The sequence below is a fragment of the Pleurodeles waltl genome, chromosome 4_2 (genome assembly GCF_031143425.1).
Source record: "Pleurodeles waltl isolate 20211129_DDA chromosome 4_2, aPleWal1.hap1.20221129, whole genome shotgun sequence".
NCBI lineage: Eukaryota > Metazoa > Chordata > Amphibia > Caudata > Salamandridae > Pleurodeles > Pleurodeles waltl.
Genome location: NC_090443.1, coordinates 1,866,213 through 1,886,463, shown reverse-complemented (window position 1 = coordinate 1,886,463; position 20,251 = coordinate 1,866,213). Strand labels below are relative to the sequence as shown.

The following is a 20,251-nucleotide window of genomic DNA, read 5'->3' as shown; positions in this document are numbered from 1 at the left end:
GGAGAGTCAGGGGAATGAAGTGAGTCAAGCGTGGACAGACCAAAGGACTTAAGGAGATACAGTTATCTAATTACACTGATACGAACCAGAAATCTTTTAGTTTCACTTCACCAAGAGCAGTTGTAACATGTAAGAGACAATAGTCTTAGTAAGCAGATTACCCCAAACCACCCCTTCCCTTGTCTCCTATTCTTCCTAAGGGCTTTGAAGTCGTCCTTGTCGCATTCTGCCATGTCTGCATCTTTCCTTCAACACCTCCCGTAGATTGACTCGCTGTCTGGCTCTCAAAGTACTCAGAGTACAAACAGTCCCAGTCTTACTACCAGACTCTGGAGCAGCGAGCCTGTGCAAAACAATCCTAATGCAGCTTACTTTATAGAAAGTCTGTACTCTGATCTGGAGGTCGTGTGGGTTTTTTCTGGTAGATGACTCTTTGAGAATGAAGTCCAAACTTTATGGTCTTTTGGTAAGGTGTTTTACTATCCGTGCTCGTTGCCGGCCTGCCTGCAAAAGGCTGCCTAGCCCCAGTGGCTCACCTGGTGCAGATTCTTGTTATCCAGTGTACCGCTCTTAAACCTGAGAATGTGGGCTACGAGGGTGTGGCTCTGCAGGTGAAACACACAAACATGCAGATGAACTGTTAGCATCAGCAGGCACTTGGTTGATGAAGGAAGTGGGTTCAGTGCTGCAGGACTGTTGGAAGCTCTGTTGTTGACCTTTAGAAGTAAATGTGACATACAGAGCATATGAAGGTCCTTTCTTCAGTCAGGCCACACAATCCCCCTAGAACTCATTTCCATGGCAATAAAAAGAAAGGGGTGGCCTTGTATCCCTAGGTTGTTCCTTCAGGAAAACTTGAAAGAACTATTTACATTTTGTAGGCACAATCAAAGTAGCCCTTTGATTGAATAAATAGACAACTTTATGGGTGCGTGTAAAACTCCACTAAATGAAACAGACTGAAAGGCATCATCATAAAGGTCTTTTGGCTAACATTATGATGCATGACCAGTTGGGATCAATAAATCACAGTGAAGCTGTCTGATTGTCTGAAGACGTATTATAAATAGTCCACAGCTTTAAAGAGGTTACGTAGATTTTGACCACCAAGGGGACCCAACTGACAAGTTCCCATTGACAATCAATCACAATCATCAGGACAAGGGCAGTCACCACTGCAGAGTAGCACCTTAATTGGCCTGAAAGAAGCCAGGCATGCAAGAGAATAATGGACAGCAAATGGGTGAGGAATCATTCATCCATCAAAGATTACTGCTAGGGATCACTGCTGTATAGAAGTCAGGAGTACTTCAAAAATTTATATCTTTGAGAGTTTGTGGCTTGGGATTTGAGATGCAAGAATGGGGAGGATGATTGTCTTGCTAGAAGATACTGATGGGGTGGTTGCTTCTGCCCCACCTTCTTCGGTTATTTATACTTTAGTATCCAAGTACAGGTGCTTCAGCAGGGAGGAAGGCTCTAAACAAGCCCCAGCCTAATATTTAGGAAGGCTTGTCTGAGTGCTCAGACTCTACCTGCCTCGCCGTGAAGGCCCTTGCACTCATTGCAGTCTTCCAGAAGGCTGCCAGCTACTCTAGGGCAGAGCCTTGAGCCACTAACCTCAGGTTTCCGGTGTGTCCACCCTATCTCCTGATACCAAACAGAAAGCTGTGGGAATGCATGGTATAACCAGTTGTCCAGACTTTGTGGTTAGCCATCTAATAATGCACCGTAGGAAAGGAGTGGTACGACCAGATGACTCTGCTGCTCCAGAAGTCCCACTGAGGACTCATTTGAAGGTTTCTCTCCGCCAATGCTCTAGGAGGTCAGATACATTTGCTTTCACATCATCATCATCTGTCACCCACAGCGCACAGACTACAAGAAATCCTAGTTTCTTTCGCCCCTGTTAGTGGGACCCATTTGTCATCTGCTTGTTCTTTCCTCATAGTGTGACAACCTCCCTTGGGCCTGTCCAGCACCCGGGACCCAGGTCCCTGACTACCTCTCAGTCCTGCCCACCATCCGCCTTCCATCCTAGAGAGCAGGCAGGGATGTGAATCGGACATCCTAGTCTGGTGGTTTGATCGGGGACAGACTGCCCAATTCTATACTGTGACTGATTGGGCTTACAGCATTTAGCAGTGGGCCGCTTTGCCAGCCTCTGCTTTTGTTTCAGGCAAAGAGCTTCTACCCTGCGTGGGACTGTATGACTGAAGGGTACCTCAGGGAGGCTCTTTGTTGCCTCCTCACTCAGCAGAGAAAAGGTTAATCAGCCCAGCAGCTCCTGTTATTTCTGGACCCATCCCCGCCCCCCTCCCCATCCCCCATCACCACCCCCCCATGGTTTGATAGCGATATATGGAGTCAGGTGGCGCTTGCCCCAGACGCTGCCTGGTAGCTCGGTAGTCTGGGTCGCAAATATCAAGATGTTGCCATTTCTCACCAAGCCATTTCCACAGCAGCTCAAAGCGCTTAGTCCATGGGGTGTCGCCACTACCAAAGCTGGTGGTAAGGCCAAAAGTCTTGAGTCTCATTCAGGCTGCACCCCATCCTTCTGCATCCTTCTATCATTCCAGAACCAGCTGAGCCATTAGTGCTTCCATGATCATCTTGCCTACCCAGGTCCCTAGAGTGTGAAGGTCAATTAGGGATGGGCCTGCTGCTTCCTCCTCCTTCAGTAGGCATGGCTGTCTAGTTGATCCTGCCAGTAGCATATGCTTTTGTCAAAGTTAAACTCTTGCACATGTAAATATCCATGTCTGGTACAGTCAAACTGCCAATGGCTCATTAAATCATTCAGTACTCCTTTACTCAATTCATCTATTACTTGGATAACTGTGATAGCTTTAGAACAAAAAAATGCAAAGGAGTGCTAACCTCTCAGTATGCAAGCATTTATCAGACCAATCTAGGTGCACCTAGGCATTGGTGACTCTAGATAACCGCTGGCCAAATGCATATCCCTGTGATGGTGGCAGTACATTCAGATGTCTGCCCTATCAGCTTTTATAGTATTTTCAGTGCCTACCATGGTGACCACTGGTAATGGAAATCAGGGTTTGATTCCAGAGAGAGAGCGAGAAAGAGAGAGAGAGAGAGAGAGATGATTATCAGGTGCAAGTATGGGAGTAGGTGTGCAAATTATACTCTCCCGACTTTCGGAGGTAGTGACAACAAATGACAATGCAGAACTCTTTTGAGGCCCTGTAATTGAAATGGGTAAGATTTAAATTCTTCCACAAAAATCAGTGGGGGGTAGGTCATGTTTCAGCAGCCATATTAAATCCTGCTTCGATCACAAATGTTGTTTGTTGTAGTTAAAAAGCTTGTAGGTGCATCTTGAGATGAGTCCAGAGGACAGCTCTGAGGCAAACAACCTCCTGTCGCATCCCCTGCATGTTGGTGCCTCTTTCATGCTCTTGACTGAGTGTCCTGGTGTTCCAAAGCATTTGTTTTGAAAAACTAGAGTGTTCAAAGCAGGCTAGTTGCTTTAACACTTAAGCTTCAAATAACAGAATATAACTCTGGTTCTGTTTTATTGTTTTTAATGCTAGTGATATGAGCTAGATTATCAATTATTGTTTTAGTTGGCATTAAATTGAAATTGCAAATATTGTTAATATTATGCTTTGTGGGTTTTGTAAATTAATAGTTAGGAACATTGTATGCTCATATTACATAATGTGACTGCACCAGGTATGCATGCAGTATTCCTTCAAGCAAATTCTCCTGCCTCCATCTTGTAAAAACACAACAACTAGGTCGCTGACATCAGCTTATTGATCTAAGCTATACTTTGAATAGTACAAAAATAGCCATGTTTTGAATTAGTGGCATGTATTAATGGATGAACACAATCACGCTATCGTTACCTATCATCTAGTGAAACTACACCCAATGGAACAGGCTTGGCAATGTCACTTGGGAAAGAAGTCCCTGTTAAGCGTGAATTTAGTCTGGCACTATGAAGAGACATGGAAGATATAGCATAGGTGGAAGGCCCTCAAGCAGCCAGTGAAATACTACTACTTTTATTGTTTATTCATTTACCTGATGAGGCATGGGAGAGCCTGTGGAGCTCTCACTTCTGGCTCAAAGCACTCTGTGTCCACCGTGTGTAATCTTCTCTAGGAACACATGCAAGTAAGGAGAATGGCTGTCAGCTGATAATGTAGGTGTTCTAAGGCACCTCAGAGTGGAACAAAAATTCTTCCACAGAGCAGAAGGGCAAAAGCATCCATTATCTAAATTTTTTCACACAGCACAGCCTCTGGCTTTTTGGGTTTCGAGTTGTAGGCATCAGAAAAGTTATGAGAGGGTGAACCGGCTTGTGGTAGCCAAGCCTTTGTAGCAATGCCTCTTTCTGATCATTTGATATCTGCTTCATATCATCATGAAGCATAATCTGTCTTTCTGGGCTATCTGACCTCCAATTCCATGGGGCATGGGCCTTCTGGCCACCAACTGCAATGGGCTTGGGCCTTCTGGCCAGCTATTCCAATGGGCCTGGGGTTATCTGGTCGGCAGCTGACCTGGACTATCTGGTTGGTGGCTGGCCTCTGTCATTTGGTGAGCAGCTGGCCTGTTTACCTGGTCAGTGGCTTTCCTGTGCTATATAGTTGGTACCTTCCCTGGGCCACCAGGTCAGCTGGTGGCAGACTAGATGGCCGTCTGATGCAACTAACTCCAACATGCCTCTCCATAAGCCCCAGTTAATGGCACTTATTAGTAAATAGAAAATTGTTTCCTGGCTAGACCCAAATGGTGCATAGAGCTTAACCCATCTCGACTAACCAAGTCTGGGACACAGGAAGAAGGGTAGCTCCCCTGTGGACCAAGGGCCGACTGACTGGGTTGCCATTCTCAGGAGAGAACAGGATGTGACCTACTTGAACAAGCACCACAGAGAGGTCCTTGCAGTCTTCATGGAGGCCTTGAGCTGTCAGAACCACCTTTCCTACCCAGGGCAGGGTGCTGTCAGACTGATGTAATGGAGAAACACAAATATTCTCCACTAAGTCAGACAAAACTACAGTGAAGGCTCTGAAGTCTGCTTTGTCTGGAACCTCCAGACACTGGCTGCTCCAAGTCGAGCAGGTCAAAGATGCACTACTGAAAGCTCTGTGAAGCTCTCCTGGATGACTGGGGCCTGGCCACACAGGCCAGTGCTCCAGGCTTAAGTCAGAGTCTCCTTCCCTACCCACGGTAAGGTGTGACTAGACTTGGGAAGACTCTCCTGCTTCTCCAAGATTTCGAGCAAAGACAAGTCCAAAGTGGGAGCATCGTGAAGCCAATCTGAATGCCTGGGAGCTGATGCCACCTGACCCAGGCTAGGACTCCAGGCACTGGCTACTCTGCCTTGACCTGCAAAAAGAATCCCCAGTAAGAGCGATATAAAGCATGTGTAAGTGACTGGGAGCAGGCACTGGCACAAGCCTTATTTCGTACTGGAAGGCAAAGCTTGCCTACCCCTGGGTTTGCAAAATGTAAAACCTAACACATATTTAAGCTTATTGGCTTTGAAAACACATTATGCCCAATGTGTCACAAGTGATATTTGTAGTAATTACCATTCAATCCCAAGGCAGATTGGGCTAGTGGCCAAGAAGGAGTGTGCTGGCAACAGTCTACAGTGTTTTGTGTGGTTTTATTGGTAAACAAAAGTGTGCCAGTCAGACATGCATAATAATTTTTGCACACCTCCCCTTTATATTAAAGCTGCATTATAAAAATATCTGCTTTGTTTTCTTTGTTTTGGGTGTAACGATGCCAGACTTGAACTACAGGATAGTGTCACCCGCTAGAAGAACTGATTGAAAACTTCCTCCCATGACAATAGCTTGCCATACCTCAGCAAGATCCTCGAAGCTCACCAACCCAAAGAGGACCATCAGCATCTTGCTGTGCACACTACCACCAGTAACCACCAATAGCTCAGACATCCGCCTCCAATGTCAAGTGCTCTACGAGAGGAATTCCAGAAATGGGCACAAAGTACTAGGACATATCAAAATCCAGCAGTGATCTTTGTAACCACTCATATAGTCTTACTGTTCAGATAATTTTTTCCCTTTACATACATATGTAATAATCCAACTGACACAGGGAGTAGGCTACGCCTTTCTAAAATACTGTAGATGGAGTATCCTACTATTTTCAGAAAGCTGCAAAGGATCCAGCTTGGAGGAGACAGTCAGGTACCTGAGAAAGAAGAGTAATTACAACCTTCTAAGCCCGCCTACTACTTTTTAAAAGCAGGATGTTGCAAGTGCACACAGTCATAGACACACATTGTTTATTAAAAACACACTCTTGCTGGTGCACCCAAACCAAACATGCAGGATTTTTTACTCTTCTACTCTTGCCCGCTGGCAGTGGAGAAGGCATGAAGTGAAAAGTCAAAATTCCCTACCCGTACGAGCACATCTTGAAGGGATATAAAGATAAGAAGTGTACTTGGGGTTGACCTAAGATGGGAAGATTGGAGCTGCTGAGTCCAAGCCAGACCTGTACCAGCTGTCCCCCGCCGCAGCAGATGAGCTGTCCTTGTGTAGATGTGAATGGAGGAAGCAAGTGGAGGCTGAGGTCAGAAGTGAGAATAGGGGATCTGGTTCGATTTGCAACACTTGGCAGGAGTATCACCCCCTCAACCTATATCCAAGAGGATAAAGTGTTGGAAAAGAGCCTCAACACTGACCCTCACCCTACTGGCAGAATCTATAAGGATGGACTGGCTAAACATCAGGAATGTTTGCTGTCAACACCAAGGAAGTGTCATTAGGTGTCCCAACCCCATCCCTGCACAGAGCAGGCTAGACCTGCATGGACAAACAGTGAGGGCAGGCTGGGCAAGGAACCTAACCTTCAGGCACTAGCACACTAATTATAACCATATATATGCTGCAGTTGAAGCTGAATTTCTACACTTAATGGTGTTCAGTACTAATCAGCTGAACCGATTTTGTATAAAGCGGGAGAAGCTTCTCTGCAATGGCGGAGCAGCGCCGCCCCCCTGGCGAAGAGCTGGAATAAAACTATATTTCGTAATTTTATTTTACAGCTGCAGGCTCAGCCAGCAGCAAGTGCAGGGAGGGGTGGGGCTAGGCCACGGGAGGTGGGGGAGAGGGGGAGTGGGGTCTGTGCACTTAAGTGCGCATATGTTTGGCCGGCCGTCTCAGGATGGCCAAACACACATGCACACTTAGGTTTCTTCAACCCGGCTGTGTTGCACAGACGGGTTGGAAATACTGCATAGGTTCCATTGCGCTGTTTGAGCTGCAGAACAAGCCACTCAGACCAATCTTGAAGCTGCTCTCATGCTAGGTTTAGAATGTGAGCGATGCCAGGATTGATGAGGAACCTGTGCTGATGCTGGGACACCAGAAGAGAAGTGGGGCAACGCGGAAGGCGACGGAATGGGTACGTTTTTTGTTTTTCATTTTTTTATTTATTATTTATTTCCCCCACCCTCAATTCCCCCTTCCCTTGAGGTTTGCAGCGGCCGCCACTGGTATAAACCTTAGAAGACTTACATATTGAGTAAAACTCTACATGGATCCAAACGTATGCCTTGCGTGTTACATGCAGGAGATTGCAGTTAGTGCATAACTCACTGTGCTATTTTACCATGGTTGTTATTTGTGATGCACAGGTTACACAAGTTCTCTGCAACAACCCACCAAGCAATGTTACGTAGAACATAAATCTGTGGGTTGGCGTTCTTGACCTCGAACAGACGCATTAACTTTCGTAAGATAGTTTGAGGATTCAAACCTGTGCCCAGAAATTACAAACAGAACTAACAAGCAAGTACATTAACCGCCAATGTTAGCACCAGTAACTCTGATTATTCAGAAGGCCAACGTGGAATGAGGAGTGCTACTTTAAAAACAGATTCTTTAAATACGATATTCAGGGTAAACGAGTACCTGTCTCGAGGTGGGATCTTCACAGAGCATTCAGTGCTGAGATTATCACAGATCTGGCACCACCACACAGGCAATGTGGTTCAATGTCACACTGTGCAAGGATAGGAAGGTTGCACATCAGGGAGAGCCTTTGAAAAAGCAGGCTACATCGAATCTTGTTAAGAATAATAGAATTTAGAAGGATGCAGCTTTAACATATTTTGACATCTCGCCTATCGTACAGCTTTTAGCAGTCTGATTGCAAAAGATGTTGTGTGGACCGTACCAAAAACTTGCATCGCCTTAAAGCCCACCCATTGCTTAGCATTTGTGGGCTATATTGTCCCTCTTATTTGCTTGCTTCTTATTTGATGGCTTGCCTTCCATTTCTTGTTTCTCATCAGGAGCATAGGCTCTTTGCCATCCTTTTAATTAGCTGATTTAATCCACTGCTCGCATTTAGGGAACTGTATTTTTCTTATACTTTCAGAAGTCCATGGGAGTGCATGTGTTTTAAAGCTTTCTTCCTCAAATGATGCTTCTCACGGCAAACACTTGCCCCTCTAACTTTCTCCCTGGTGCTTCCTCATCTCCCCCCACCGCATCCATTGCTCAGCCTGCTGTGCAACATGATTTAAAATAAACAAAAAAAGCACTATGACACAGTCAATGCTGACCACATCACATCGCTTTTTTTTTTAGTTACTTTCAGTCATGTTGCGCAGTAGCCTGTGCTGTTCTGCAACATCTTTAAAAAAAACCTTGACCATACCAATAGGTCTCGCAAGGGCAATACCTTCTGGCTTTGCCAGTGCTTGTTTATTTAACGTATCCCCACTCACTCTCTCCCTCTTTCTTATCTTCTTAGGATTCTTTCTCACAGACTGGGCTCCTACTCGCCATTTTTCAACACTGTGCTAAACTAAAAAGTTATTAGCACAAGTGTCCAAAAATCCAGCGCAACACCAGTTTAAAGCTAGAGGTCTTTCCGTGCACAATACACAATTAATCTGCAAATTCAGTACTTCCAGTTTTTACAGCAGCCAATCCCAGGGCTAAATAGATTCTGTGAGTCATTTGGAAGTGCGATGGACGTGTAATGTGTATGTGTAAGATGACCTAGAACTGGAGAATCATCAGCACCTCAGCCAATCCGAGTGCTCGTAACTGCTTTCCAAAGTGTTAATTGGCTCTTCAGTCCAAACGTGCCTCTGCAGCAATGATTGGACACTACTTTAGCCGTTTTACTCCAGTTGGTGGTAGTGATAAAGTTTTTAGCCTCCTGAACTTTGCAGCAGGACAGCTGAAATGGATCGAGTCTTTTTATTTTATTTTATTTTTTTAATAATTATTTAACTTATCCCCCTCCCTCCCTGTTTCTTGTCATACCGACATTCATTCAGATTCCCTTCCTACCTGCCCCACTCTGTTCGACATAAAGACCGCTACGAAGAGCCTGCCGAGTTGCTCCGTGTCAAGTACGGGGCGTTGTTAAAAAGCCCAGATACATACCAACACACCAAAAAAGCAGCCATAAAAAAGAAAATAGTGTCTGCGTCATTCTGTAGGCGAGGGCACGGGAGGGGTGGTATGCATGTACGTACGTTCTCATGCAGGCATGTGACTTCGGAAAGATGTGGCCACCACTTCCAGCTGCGTTATTGTGCCTTTTTTTTGCCCAGCATTGGCAATGTTGGTTTTTGAAAGCATTGGTAACGCCAGTAGCTTAAAAGGTGAGACCTATTGATTTTGCCAATGCTTCTTTTTAATATGTACGTGTGGAGCCTAAGCTTCTGCGGGGGACAGAGAGCGAGCCCTCTGCTAGGTGGAGGCTGTAGCAGTGCTCTGAGTTCTGACTGAGCACCACAGTGAAGATTGCTGAAGGGGTGTGCAGCTCAGATGTCGGATCACTGCAACCATTCTGGCAAGCAGCTTGGGTAACAGAGGAACCCTCTAAACCAGGATGCAATAATAACTTCACCAGCAACCCTTGTCACTATGTACATGTCACACACACTAGGATGTAGTCTCACACCTCCTATCATTGAAGTCAATACATGACGACAGACCAGACCCTCACAGGGTTGACACGAGGGTGCGACCCGACTAAGGAATTAATTACTTGTTGGGGGGGATTCCATCCCTCATCAAGGCCGACTTTAGGGTGCTGCGACTGGTGCCAATGCACTGCACGCAGAGCTGGATGGACGCTTCATTTTTAAATATCTTACAGAATTAAAAGCACTTGCTGGGGAGTTCCTTGTGTGCCCAACAATTTCCACGCAGTAATAAAAATGTCAAGATAACTAGTGATAAATGCACATGCTGGAGAGATCGGAGTTGTATCTACTGGAAGGTTTGACTCATCATTAAGTAACACAGTGGGTTAATGTGCCTGCTGCAAAGCGCGTGTAATATGCAGAACACAGAATTGTATTTAATGCAGATATCTAAATGGGTTACTGCTTTTGTAACTTTCAGTTTTTAAGTTACAGTCCATTTAATATAGCAGTGAGCTAGGAACTGTTCTCAAAAAGCTGCATGAAAAACTGAATTGTATAGATTTAGAAACGTATGTTTTCCCCCTGTCTTTTGTTGCTCAAAGGCTCTGTTTGGGCAGAAACACATTCTTATTAGTGAAGCTAATCCTAAACCACTAGGTTATGTTTTCAATCCTGACTTTGTGCTTCTCAAGTCAGAGCACTCTCAAAATATACAGCCTACCAATGTGAATGACATAGGGCTCCAACACCTTGTCCACATTGTTTTACATAATATTTCCTGTAATTTAATTTACACACTTGTATGATTTATTGTCTCTGTATAGTCAGTGTGATATAAAGTGCTGTGAGACCGTATATTGGTATAAGTAGCGCTATAAAAGAAATTCATGTGAGAAGGGATATGGAGAGAAGATGGGCATCGTTGGAGAGCGGTAGTGGGGGCATCCAAGGAGAATTAAGTCAAAGGGGTGGGAGGGGGGAGGCGAACAAAGATTGTCAAAAGAGTCACCGGCAATGCTAAAGCCAACCCTGCTCCTTATATGCTTCAAACCCCCACCCTAAAGATACTCCCTTTGGCCCTCACAGCCTCTGCCTATCCATAGTTCACTCGTGGTCCTGATGTGCAGGATATGAATGTATTTGTAGGGATTCTGCAGCAGACGTCAATGTTTCTTCACTTTTGAGGGGTCCTTAGGAGCATGATGTGTACAGTGGAGTAGACCGGTGAATAAATGTGGCAAACCTTGTATGGCTCAACAGAATCCGGTCCAACAAGAATAGGTACCATGCATGCGGGAAACCCACAGTGAGCCAGGATCAAAAAGCATCAAATCTGATTAGCATTCGTCTGTGGAATTCTTGTTGCTTCCTCGAAGTAAGTTGTTGCCGCTTCAACTTGAGAACATTGAAGTTTCTCCTCCTATTACAACTCGGACATGAGAGATACCGTCCGCTGGTTTGTGCTCCTAGGCTGACAAACTCTTTCCCGAATTTCTGTTCTGCTTTTCATAGTATCTTTGAAAAACAATCGGCTCCACAAATTTATCGCCATCCTTTGTTTTGTAGGATACTACAGCACTTGGTCATGTTGAGACTGTTCCTCAAAGGTCACCAACACTGTCCCTTCTCCACATGGGCAGCTCCTCCTCTATGGAGGAGTGTCCCTTTCCCCCCGCCAGCAGCAGCAGCTGCAAAACCTTTACAGTAAAAACATAATAAACTGTGTTTTATGTTTTTACTGCAAAAGGTGTGGTGCCACAGGAGTGATGGTGGGGGAGGGGGGGGTGCACAGCACTCCCACCTCAGTGCACATGTAGGTTTACCTGGCCATCTTGGGCCAGCCAAACATACATGCGTGATAGGCTCTGTCCAACCCAGCAACGCAGTGCCGGATTTGAGAGAACAGACTCCCACTCTGCCTAGGATTGCCCAGCCTGGGCTTTCCGTCCAATCCTACCGCTGCTTTCATGCTGCCAGCAGTGTTAGGATTGGGCAGAGGGCAGGCTGAGAGCCTGTGCCTGCAGCTGAGGAGCGGTGCCCGGCAAAATGGGTAATTTTTATTTATTTTATTTTTTTGGTTGCCCCAAGTGCCACCCCACCCCACCCCACCTCCCTCCCGCGAGCCACAACTGCTTGTCCAGCATCCTTGGATTATTTACCACCGGTTGGTCTTCTCACCACCTGCTTCACTACCACAGACTGATTGCTTTGTTGAAAATACATTGCTTCAGCTAAAAAGGTCTGTACAGATATCTCCATGGCTGTCCTAGTCCCCTCCACTGACTAAACAAACATGCCTATTTTGGTGGCTCTCCTGACATTTTCTAGATTTTCCAGTTTATCCTCAAAGTGCAACTACACAACTTTTAAATTCGGTAGCCTATGACTCCTTGAAGTAAGAGAATAGGAGGGTCGTGAGTTGCAGAGTTGGACAGACCTGTAGCACCAGCCACAGATCTGTATTTATTAAAGTAATTTTCCAAAGGTGTAGGACCCTTGAAAGGTTGAGACCCTCTCTCTTGGAGGTGCACCTCTTGTGGATTTTTTCATTGCAGTTAACCCACTGGTCATGACTCAAATGTCGTCACAAACCCAGCTCTCACTGCAGCCCTGCTGATGGGGCAGTTGGAATGGGGGCTAGTAGGGAGGGGTTAGGAAGAGGCCACATCAGCAATCTGACGCCTATCTGCTGTTTCAGGCGTGGAATTCAACATTATCTATACCTCCTTTCCTCAGTTACTACATTCCCAGTGCCGACCTGCTCTCAACTCTGTCAACACCCCCCCTGTGTTGTACATACCATGATCATTGCCACCTTGATGGTGGTGGGGTCACTCCTCCAAAGTTTTCTGTTCATTAGCGGACGTCTTCTGACACTGGTGACAAACGAGGACCAAGTCCTGGTTCAAAGACTTTGAAATCTCCATCAAGGTGGCACAGAATTCAGGTGAAAACAGCCGCAATTCGGGGAGTCAATCTCTTTGTTTTCTAGTTAATGTTGCAGCCATTGTACTTAGAAGACGTTTTGCAGTGCGGAATGAGGAGAGCACGATAAGGACAATATACAACCCGTCTCCATCATGCAAAAGAGTGCTCGGTCTAATCATCTATAATCCAAATCCATGCCAGTGATGTATTAAGTTGCCCCTATGCAGCCTACTGTGTCGAGTGATGCCCCGCCATGCAACTAATCTCTATACTGTTAACAACTTGTCTGCGCACTTCTGTGCCTGGCCCTAAAATGGGTACCTCCCGAGACAACATATATTAACTGGTGGCCTGGCCCCAACATTGCTCTATTTTTAAGCCGGCAATCATATGAATGTCAGGTCAAAAATTAATGTACAAGTTGTTGTAGAAGGTGACCATTTTACGATGGTGTCTGTGTAGAAGGCAGCCACGCACAGCACTGCTACTGCCTGTGCCATTATTCTGCACTGTTGCTGCACATGCTTCTCCTCGTCTTTGGTGCGTGAGATTGGTGTAAGCATGCACAGGTACCACTCTTTATGTATTTGGACTATATCTATGGGAACCTTGTACTTCTGCTGCCTTCACCTGTCCTCTAGCAGTTATTTGTGCTAAAAAGCTTGCCCTGCTGCTTCACGTGCTGTGGCTGTGGTGTGTGCTAGTGAAACTAGTTAAAATATTTCACTATGCTAACATCAGAATAATTCAAATTGTCAAGCCATGTTAATAGAATTTGGTTGCTGCCCCACAAGCTCAAGGAATACCTGCTTCTCTACTCCCTTTTGCGTATGCAGAAAAGTGAAAAAAATATTTTGTGTTTGTTTTGTGCTAAAGTCTTTGCAACTTCAAAAGCATATGCATGGAACCATCTTAGTCTACGATTCTTAAATGATCTATTAAATATATACTAAAATATGTGGATTGATTTTGGATTTAGCATTTCTTCATCCTCCTTCAGGGTGGCTTGTATAGTCTTTTGTTAACATTCTGACTTGTAGAATCACATAACTTACCACCCAAAGTCATTCCAATGACAGCTACAGATGTGCATGGCAGCCATAATGTGTGCTGCAGCTCTATCCTAGTATGTCTAGGTTACGAATGGATCACTGTGGTTCAGTGTGATGTTGGGTAAACTGTTCTGGCAATGTCAACAAACCTTATGTTCCTCAGGCTGAGGTAAAGTGGTTAAACCACTAAGAGCATGCAGGACATGTACAAGTGACTGAAGGGTGAAAATAGAGGGGCATATTCAGAAATGTACTCTGTAGTACGCAAAATATTACTTCTATACTACTGTTGTATGTACTCTTACATGTCCTTGTGAATTGACGCAAAACATCTAAAATGTAAATATTCAGGGAATACTCATATACAATTAGTACAAATAGAAAGCATGGTGCCCTATTTGGACTTTTACGGAATGAGAGTTGGGCATTTCAGGCACAATTTACAAAGACATGTAAGAGTACACAAGAGTATTCCCTCGGTACTGATTCCCATACTTGTTAATGTTTTTGTAAATTGGCTGAAATGCGAATATCATAAGATCTGTCCTAGGAATTTAGGACTGATCGATGACACCGAACTTGCTAACCAGGCAATACATCTCCAAACATCCACAACTTGAATAACGCCTAGTTGTTCTCTTCTACACTCCATTAACAATAAAGTAGTGCAAAATTGTGCATCTCTAGAAATGTTCTGGTGAAAACCTTTGTGAATCTACCCCCTGTGTATGTAGTTAGAAATGTGAATATATAAATATATATGATGATTTTACATTCTATGGAGTTAGGTTTGAGTAATACTGTGACAGTGTAGCATAGTTAGTGCCTGATATAGAGGTTGGCAGACCGAGTAAAGGCTGTGTGGGTTGCAGAAGACTTTACGTCTACAACACTGTCTTTACTCTGCCCGCCAATTTTAGAATTCACTGCTAGCCCAGCAGTGAACTCCACAGATTTGTATGAACTGCTGGCACTGCGGTTACATTTTTATTTTTTTTATTTTTAAGTTTAGTGTGCATCCATCATTGGTGTCGGACGCTCACACCAACCTTCTAAAAGTGTTTTTATTTTTCAAAAAGTAATTCCCAAAGCGGGAGTTTGTTAGAAAAGAAAAAACTAATCATCCCAACAACATTGGCGTTTTCTACCGTAATGAGGGGGTAGCGGGCGGCCATTGTGTTTTTTTAATTTTTTAATTTATTATTTTTACTGTCCCTCACTACCATATATTCCTGATGGTGACAGTGATAACCAGTAAAAAAAAGCCACCCAACTGCCCACTCTAATTAGGGTGAAGGGTTGGATGGGTTGCATCTGATGGCCCGTACTACATTTGGCCATCGAGGATGGTTCATACCGACTGTGTAAATTTTACTCCATCGTGTAAACCTGCAGGTCCGCCCAACTCAAAATAGGGTGGGTGAAGTGAGGGTTTGGCAGACAGGATACTGTGTCGCATCAGAGACCAATAGCCCTGTCCACCAAACTCTAAATCAGGCCCTTAATGTTGCTTACAGCACCTTCACCGAACAGTCTCCATACAGGTTTTACAGGTTGCATTGGGTCGAAAGGGCCTGGTGAGTTTTGAGAAGAGATCAGCTGGAAGGCTCTAGAGAAGAAAGACAGAATTTCATTGCAGAGAGACACCTATCTGCGTGAAAGTTTCAAGATATAGTAACGTATGTGATATACATTAAACAAATAACAGAACAGTTGTTCTACAGATTCCTGACTCTCACTTTAGGTATTGAGATGTATTAAACCTTAAAATTGTGCAGTCAAATGAAAAGAAAAAGTTTGAGTGACTCCCCTCTTTGATGCCTCTGTACCAGGTTTTAGATTTCAGAATTTTACTTTGTTTCATAAAGTGCCTTTCTCAATTTCAAAATTCTAAAGGGACATGTGTTCAATAACATATAAGTCTGTATTATTGCTTGGGCATACTTACCATGTCTAAATCAAGGCACTCCCTTAATTGAGTGTTCATAGAACAGGCAGAGATAGTGTGTGTGTAATTGCTGGAAAATTGTTTTCTGCAGCAAATCAGGGAAAACGACCCCCGCCCAGTTATAGCTGCAATGTCTGACTGCACTGACATGCATGGGGAGATGAAATGGCTTTCCTGAGACCTCCATCACCCCCTCCCAAGAGGTAATCAACCTGTACACCTCCAAATGGCTTGCTTGCCATTGCACCCACATCTCTAATACGGGTGGATGCAACGATACATTTCTTCGCTCATTTGCATGTAGCCATTACCCCTTGCCAATGACCAGACTTAGTCTGTTATCCACTTTTCCAAGTAATGTGTTGAGCCGGGCTCACCAGTGGAAAGAACACAGCAGACCAAGCAGAGACACTGAAGGAGTTGTTCCCCATCTTGCTAGGTGACAAGTACTTAGATTGTCTGGATTTCTAGGCCAAAGAAAGTGATTGAGTTTTGTACAGGCTAGGATAACTGGATACCACAGATTATTTACTAGATCCTGCTGCATCGCCAGTGATCACATGAAGTCCTCCCTACTCTGTCTGCAGCTGCCGTGGCATGGAAGAGGTTGTGTGTAAGCTTGTGGGTTTGGTGCTCTGAAAGTCGCTGAGCTTGTTGTGTTTGGCATGAATCTTCTGCTGCCCAAATGCAAATGTTTGCTTGGTCCTGTTGATTCCTGCTTTTGGCTGCTGTCAGATGTTTGAAAAATGTGTACTGTTAGAATGCAGCATTTGGATGTGTGTGGTGGCCGCTCAGGAATTTGTCACCAGATGTTCAGGTGTGTGGGGTGAGGACTATATGATATCAAATTTTATCTCTGCTTCCTCCACAGCTGCTATCGCTCCCAAGGATGAGCTCTTCTATGGCTTCTTGAGACCTTGGTTGGGTAAGTTGGCTCCTTCCAAAAATGCTGACTTGAACCTCCTTGCTTGACGAGTGTCCTGACCCCCAACCTAGGTTTCTTAACTTGTTTATGATGTCCAAACCTAGCAGTGGGGTAACGTGTCACATTTTACTGTTCTGAGGATTTAAGGAGGTAGGTCTGCTTGAGCTTTTTAACATATCTGGAAATAAAAACCACTGAGGTTTAAGATGAGATTCTGAAAATGGCTGTGGAATGGACACTGCCAGAGATGGGGGTCTTAGCTGTACACATATAATGTATATGCTGTGCTCTTCACTTGTCTGCCTTTTGGCCCTTAGAAACAACACTTTGGACACGTTTGTCCTGTTTATACTTGGTGAGTAGTTGACAGTTTACACAGGCCTCTCTAACCTTTTAATTATGTTTCTGTCCCAGGTGATGGTTTACTACTTAGTAAGGGTGAAAAATGGGGACAGCACCGCCGCCTCCTGACTCCCGCCTTTCACTTTGACATCCTAAAGCACTATGTGGAAATCTTCAATCAGAGTGCAGACATCATGCATGTAAGTAGACAACTGTCAAACATCATACATACGAGGGTACACCTGCCAATCTTCCATGAAGGTAAAAATGTAAACCATGTGGGTAACCAACTGCCAATCAGAAATCAATATCTGTACACACTGCCTGAGATACAGTGTACACATCAAGGACATCTGTACACACACATGCCTTAGATACAATAAGCATGAATAGTATCAGATGTCATGCATGTGAGTACACACCCGGCAATCTTCAGAGCACTGATGACATTCACAACATTCATCAACTTCTACTGTGGTAAATCCAGTGAAAACCTGCAGCATTGATTCATAAACTGCTGAGGAAGCACCTCTGCTGAGGGATGATGGGTAAGCGGTATTGCATCAACTCTTCAAGTTCAAGGTTAAAATGGCACCAAAAAGAACAACTGAACGTTGTGGTGGTATCTGGGGGTGTCTTGTGTTGATTCAATGGTAGAACCGCTAAAGATAACACTGGGACAACACTGGTGGCACCAGCAGCACCGAGGTCTTAGAAGTATTAATCTGTAGAACTAGATGTGGCACCAGGTGTGTTATCCGCACAGGTAGTGGCATGGTTAGTGCCTGTGCTGGTTGTAGCACTAGGAAAAGCGCTCTCAGTGGTACAGAGCAGATTAAGTACTTGTGTTAGTAGTGATACTGATTGAATGAACTGTATTGTTATGAATAACAGTAAAAAAACAGAAGTACTGATATCAGTAGCTTTGGTACTGGAACTAGCGCTTAAAATGGTACTCAACCCCTACTTCCAGAGGTACGCTTGCACTGTCAGTGTACAGTCTGCAGAAGGTGATGGGGGTTCTACTTTCCTCTCCGGCTCAGAAGGCCACAAATGCCTCAGTAAAAGGGCCATCTCCAGCTCCTTTAGTCCTAGTCTGACCTACATGAACCAGGGCTTAATCTGAGCCGAAAATTAGGGCCACGGGCACTCATTTTTGGGGACCGTCACTTATCTTTCTGGATCAGATATTTAAGAGAGCAAGGGAGGGGAAAACACACAGAATGGAAAGAAAGAGAAAAACAGGAAAATACGCCACAAAGGAAGAACACGGACCATGCAAGAGTGAGATAAGCGGGCAGGGAGTGTCTAGAAGTGGATTAAAGGAGTATGAGATGGATGTAGGACTATGTAGCCAAGGTATTTGGTGCACTGGCTACATGCTGCTGAGCAGAGTTGTGAGCACTGACACTCATTCTTTCACAAGTTAGCACTGGTTTTGAGTGGTTAAAGGTCAGGGCATCACAGCTGGAAACTAACACCTTTCTTCAGACTCACACAGACTCACACAGACTCCCACAGACACACAGCAGAGCCAACAAAGGTGCTCAGCGAGTCACACCACAAGTTGCTAAGAGTGAAACTGAAACTTGAAGGTGCTTTTCCTTCAAACTCTCTGCGTAGCTGGTGTAGATTTGTGCATGTCCTGTAAAAGTGTATGGTTTATCTTTAATGTTTATCTGTCATTGTGTGTAATTACATGAATAACAATTTAGAATATCCCCTAGTATGTGTTTATTACTGTCTAATGGACCAAGTTATAACAACCCCCGAACAATGAAGGGATGTGAAAAACCCTGGTTACAGACTTATGCCTTACTACCTTACATAAATACAAAACTGTGACCTGCATGTTGCACGCTGTGCGTTGCAGTAGGCACATTAGCTGGGGAGTGATTATTTTAACCAGTTTGCCCATAGATTTGTACAGCTGGCGCATTAACCACTATAGTTATCTTACCACTAGTATATCATGAAACGTGCTGGATGCATAAAGATCTTTACAGCAGGTGCCTTAACACTAAGATATATTAAAATACAGGCTGCAGTTGCATTTTTCTAAGGGAGTTCGTGCCCCCCCTGTAGGAGGCTGGACTGGCTTGTAGTGAGTACCAAGGGGTACTTACACCTTGCACCAGTCCCAGGTATCCCTTATTAGTGTATAGGGGTGTCTAGCAGCATAGGCTGATAGATAATGGTAGCTTAGCAGAGCAGCTTAGGCTGAACTAGGAGACGAGTGAAGCTCCTACAGTACCACAAGTGTCATATGCACAATATCATAAGAAAACACAATACACAGATATACTAAAAATAAAGGTACTTTATTTTTATGACAATATGCCAAAAGTATCTCTGAGTACCCTCAGTATGAGGATAGCAAATATACACAAGATATATGTACACAATACCAAAATATGCAGTAATAGTATTAGAAAACAGTGCAAACAATGTATAGTTACAATAGGATGCAATGGGGACACATAGGGATAGGGGCAACACAAACCATATACTCCAAAAGTGGAATGCGAACCACGAATGGACCCCAAACCTATGTGACCTTGTAGAGGGTCACTGGGACTATTAGAAAATAGTAAGGGTTAGAAAAATAGCCCACCCCAAGACCCTGAAAAGTGAGTGCAAAATGCACTAAAGTTCCCCAAAGGACATAGAAGTCGTGATAGGGGAATTCTGCAGGAAAGACACAAACCAGCAATGCAACAATGATGGATTTCCAGTCGAGGGTACCTGTGGAACAAGGGGACCAAGTCCAAAAGTCACAAGCAAGTCGGAGATGGGCAGATGCCCAGGAAATGCCAGCTGTGGATGCAAAGAAGCTGCTACTGGACAGTAGAAGCTGAAGGTTCTGCAGGAACGACAAGGGCTAGAGACTTCCCCTTTGGAGAATAGATCCCCCACGCCGTGGAGAGTCGTGCAGAAGTGTTTTCCTGAAGAAAGACCGCCAACAAGCCTTGCTAGCTGCAAATCGTGCGGTTAGGGTTTTTGGATGCTGCTGTGGCCCAGGAGGGACCAGGATGTCGCCAATTGCGTCTGGGGACAGAGGGGGCGTCGAGCAAGACAAGGAGCCCTCTCAGAAGCAGGCAGCACCCGCAGAAGTGCCGGAACAGGCACTATGAAGTAGAGTG

The 20,251-nt window shown here is 44.7% G+C and overlaps 1 protein-coding gene across 7 annotated transcripts in view; it reads left to right on the top strand.

The window, feature by feature from the left end:
- The window catches only part of CYP4F22 (cytochrome P450 family 4 subfamily F member 22), a 234,995-nt gene that overhangs the window by 135,162 nt on the left and 79,582 nt on the right, over positions 1–20,251 (top strand). For all 7 annotated transcript variants that reach the window (XM_069230348.1, XM_069230349.1, XM_069230345.1 and 4 more), the window contains exons 4-5: positions 16,713–16,766; positions 17,181–17,308. In XM_069230348.1, coding sequence (XP_069086449.1) covers positions 16,713–16,766; positions 17,181–17,308 — 182 coding nt within the window. The remainder of the gene's footprint in view (positions 1–16,712; positions 16,767–17,180; positions 17,309–20,251) is intronic.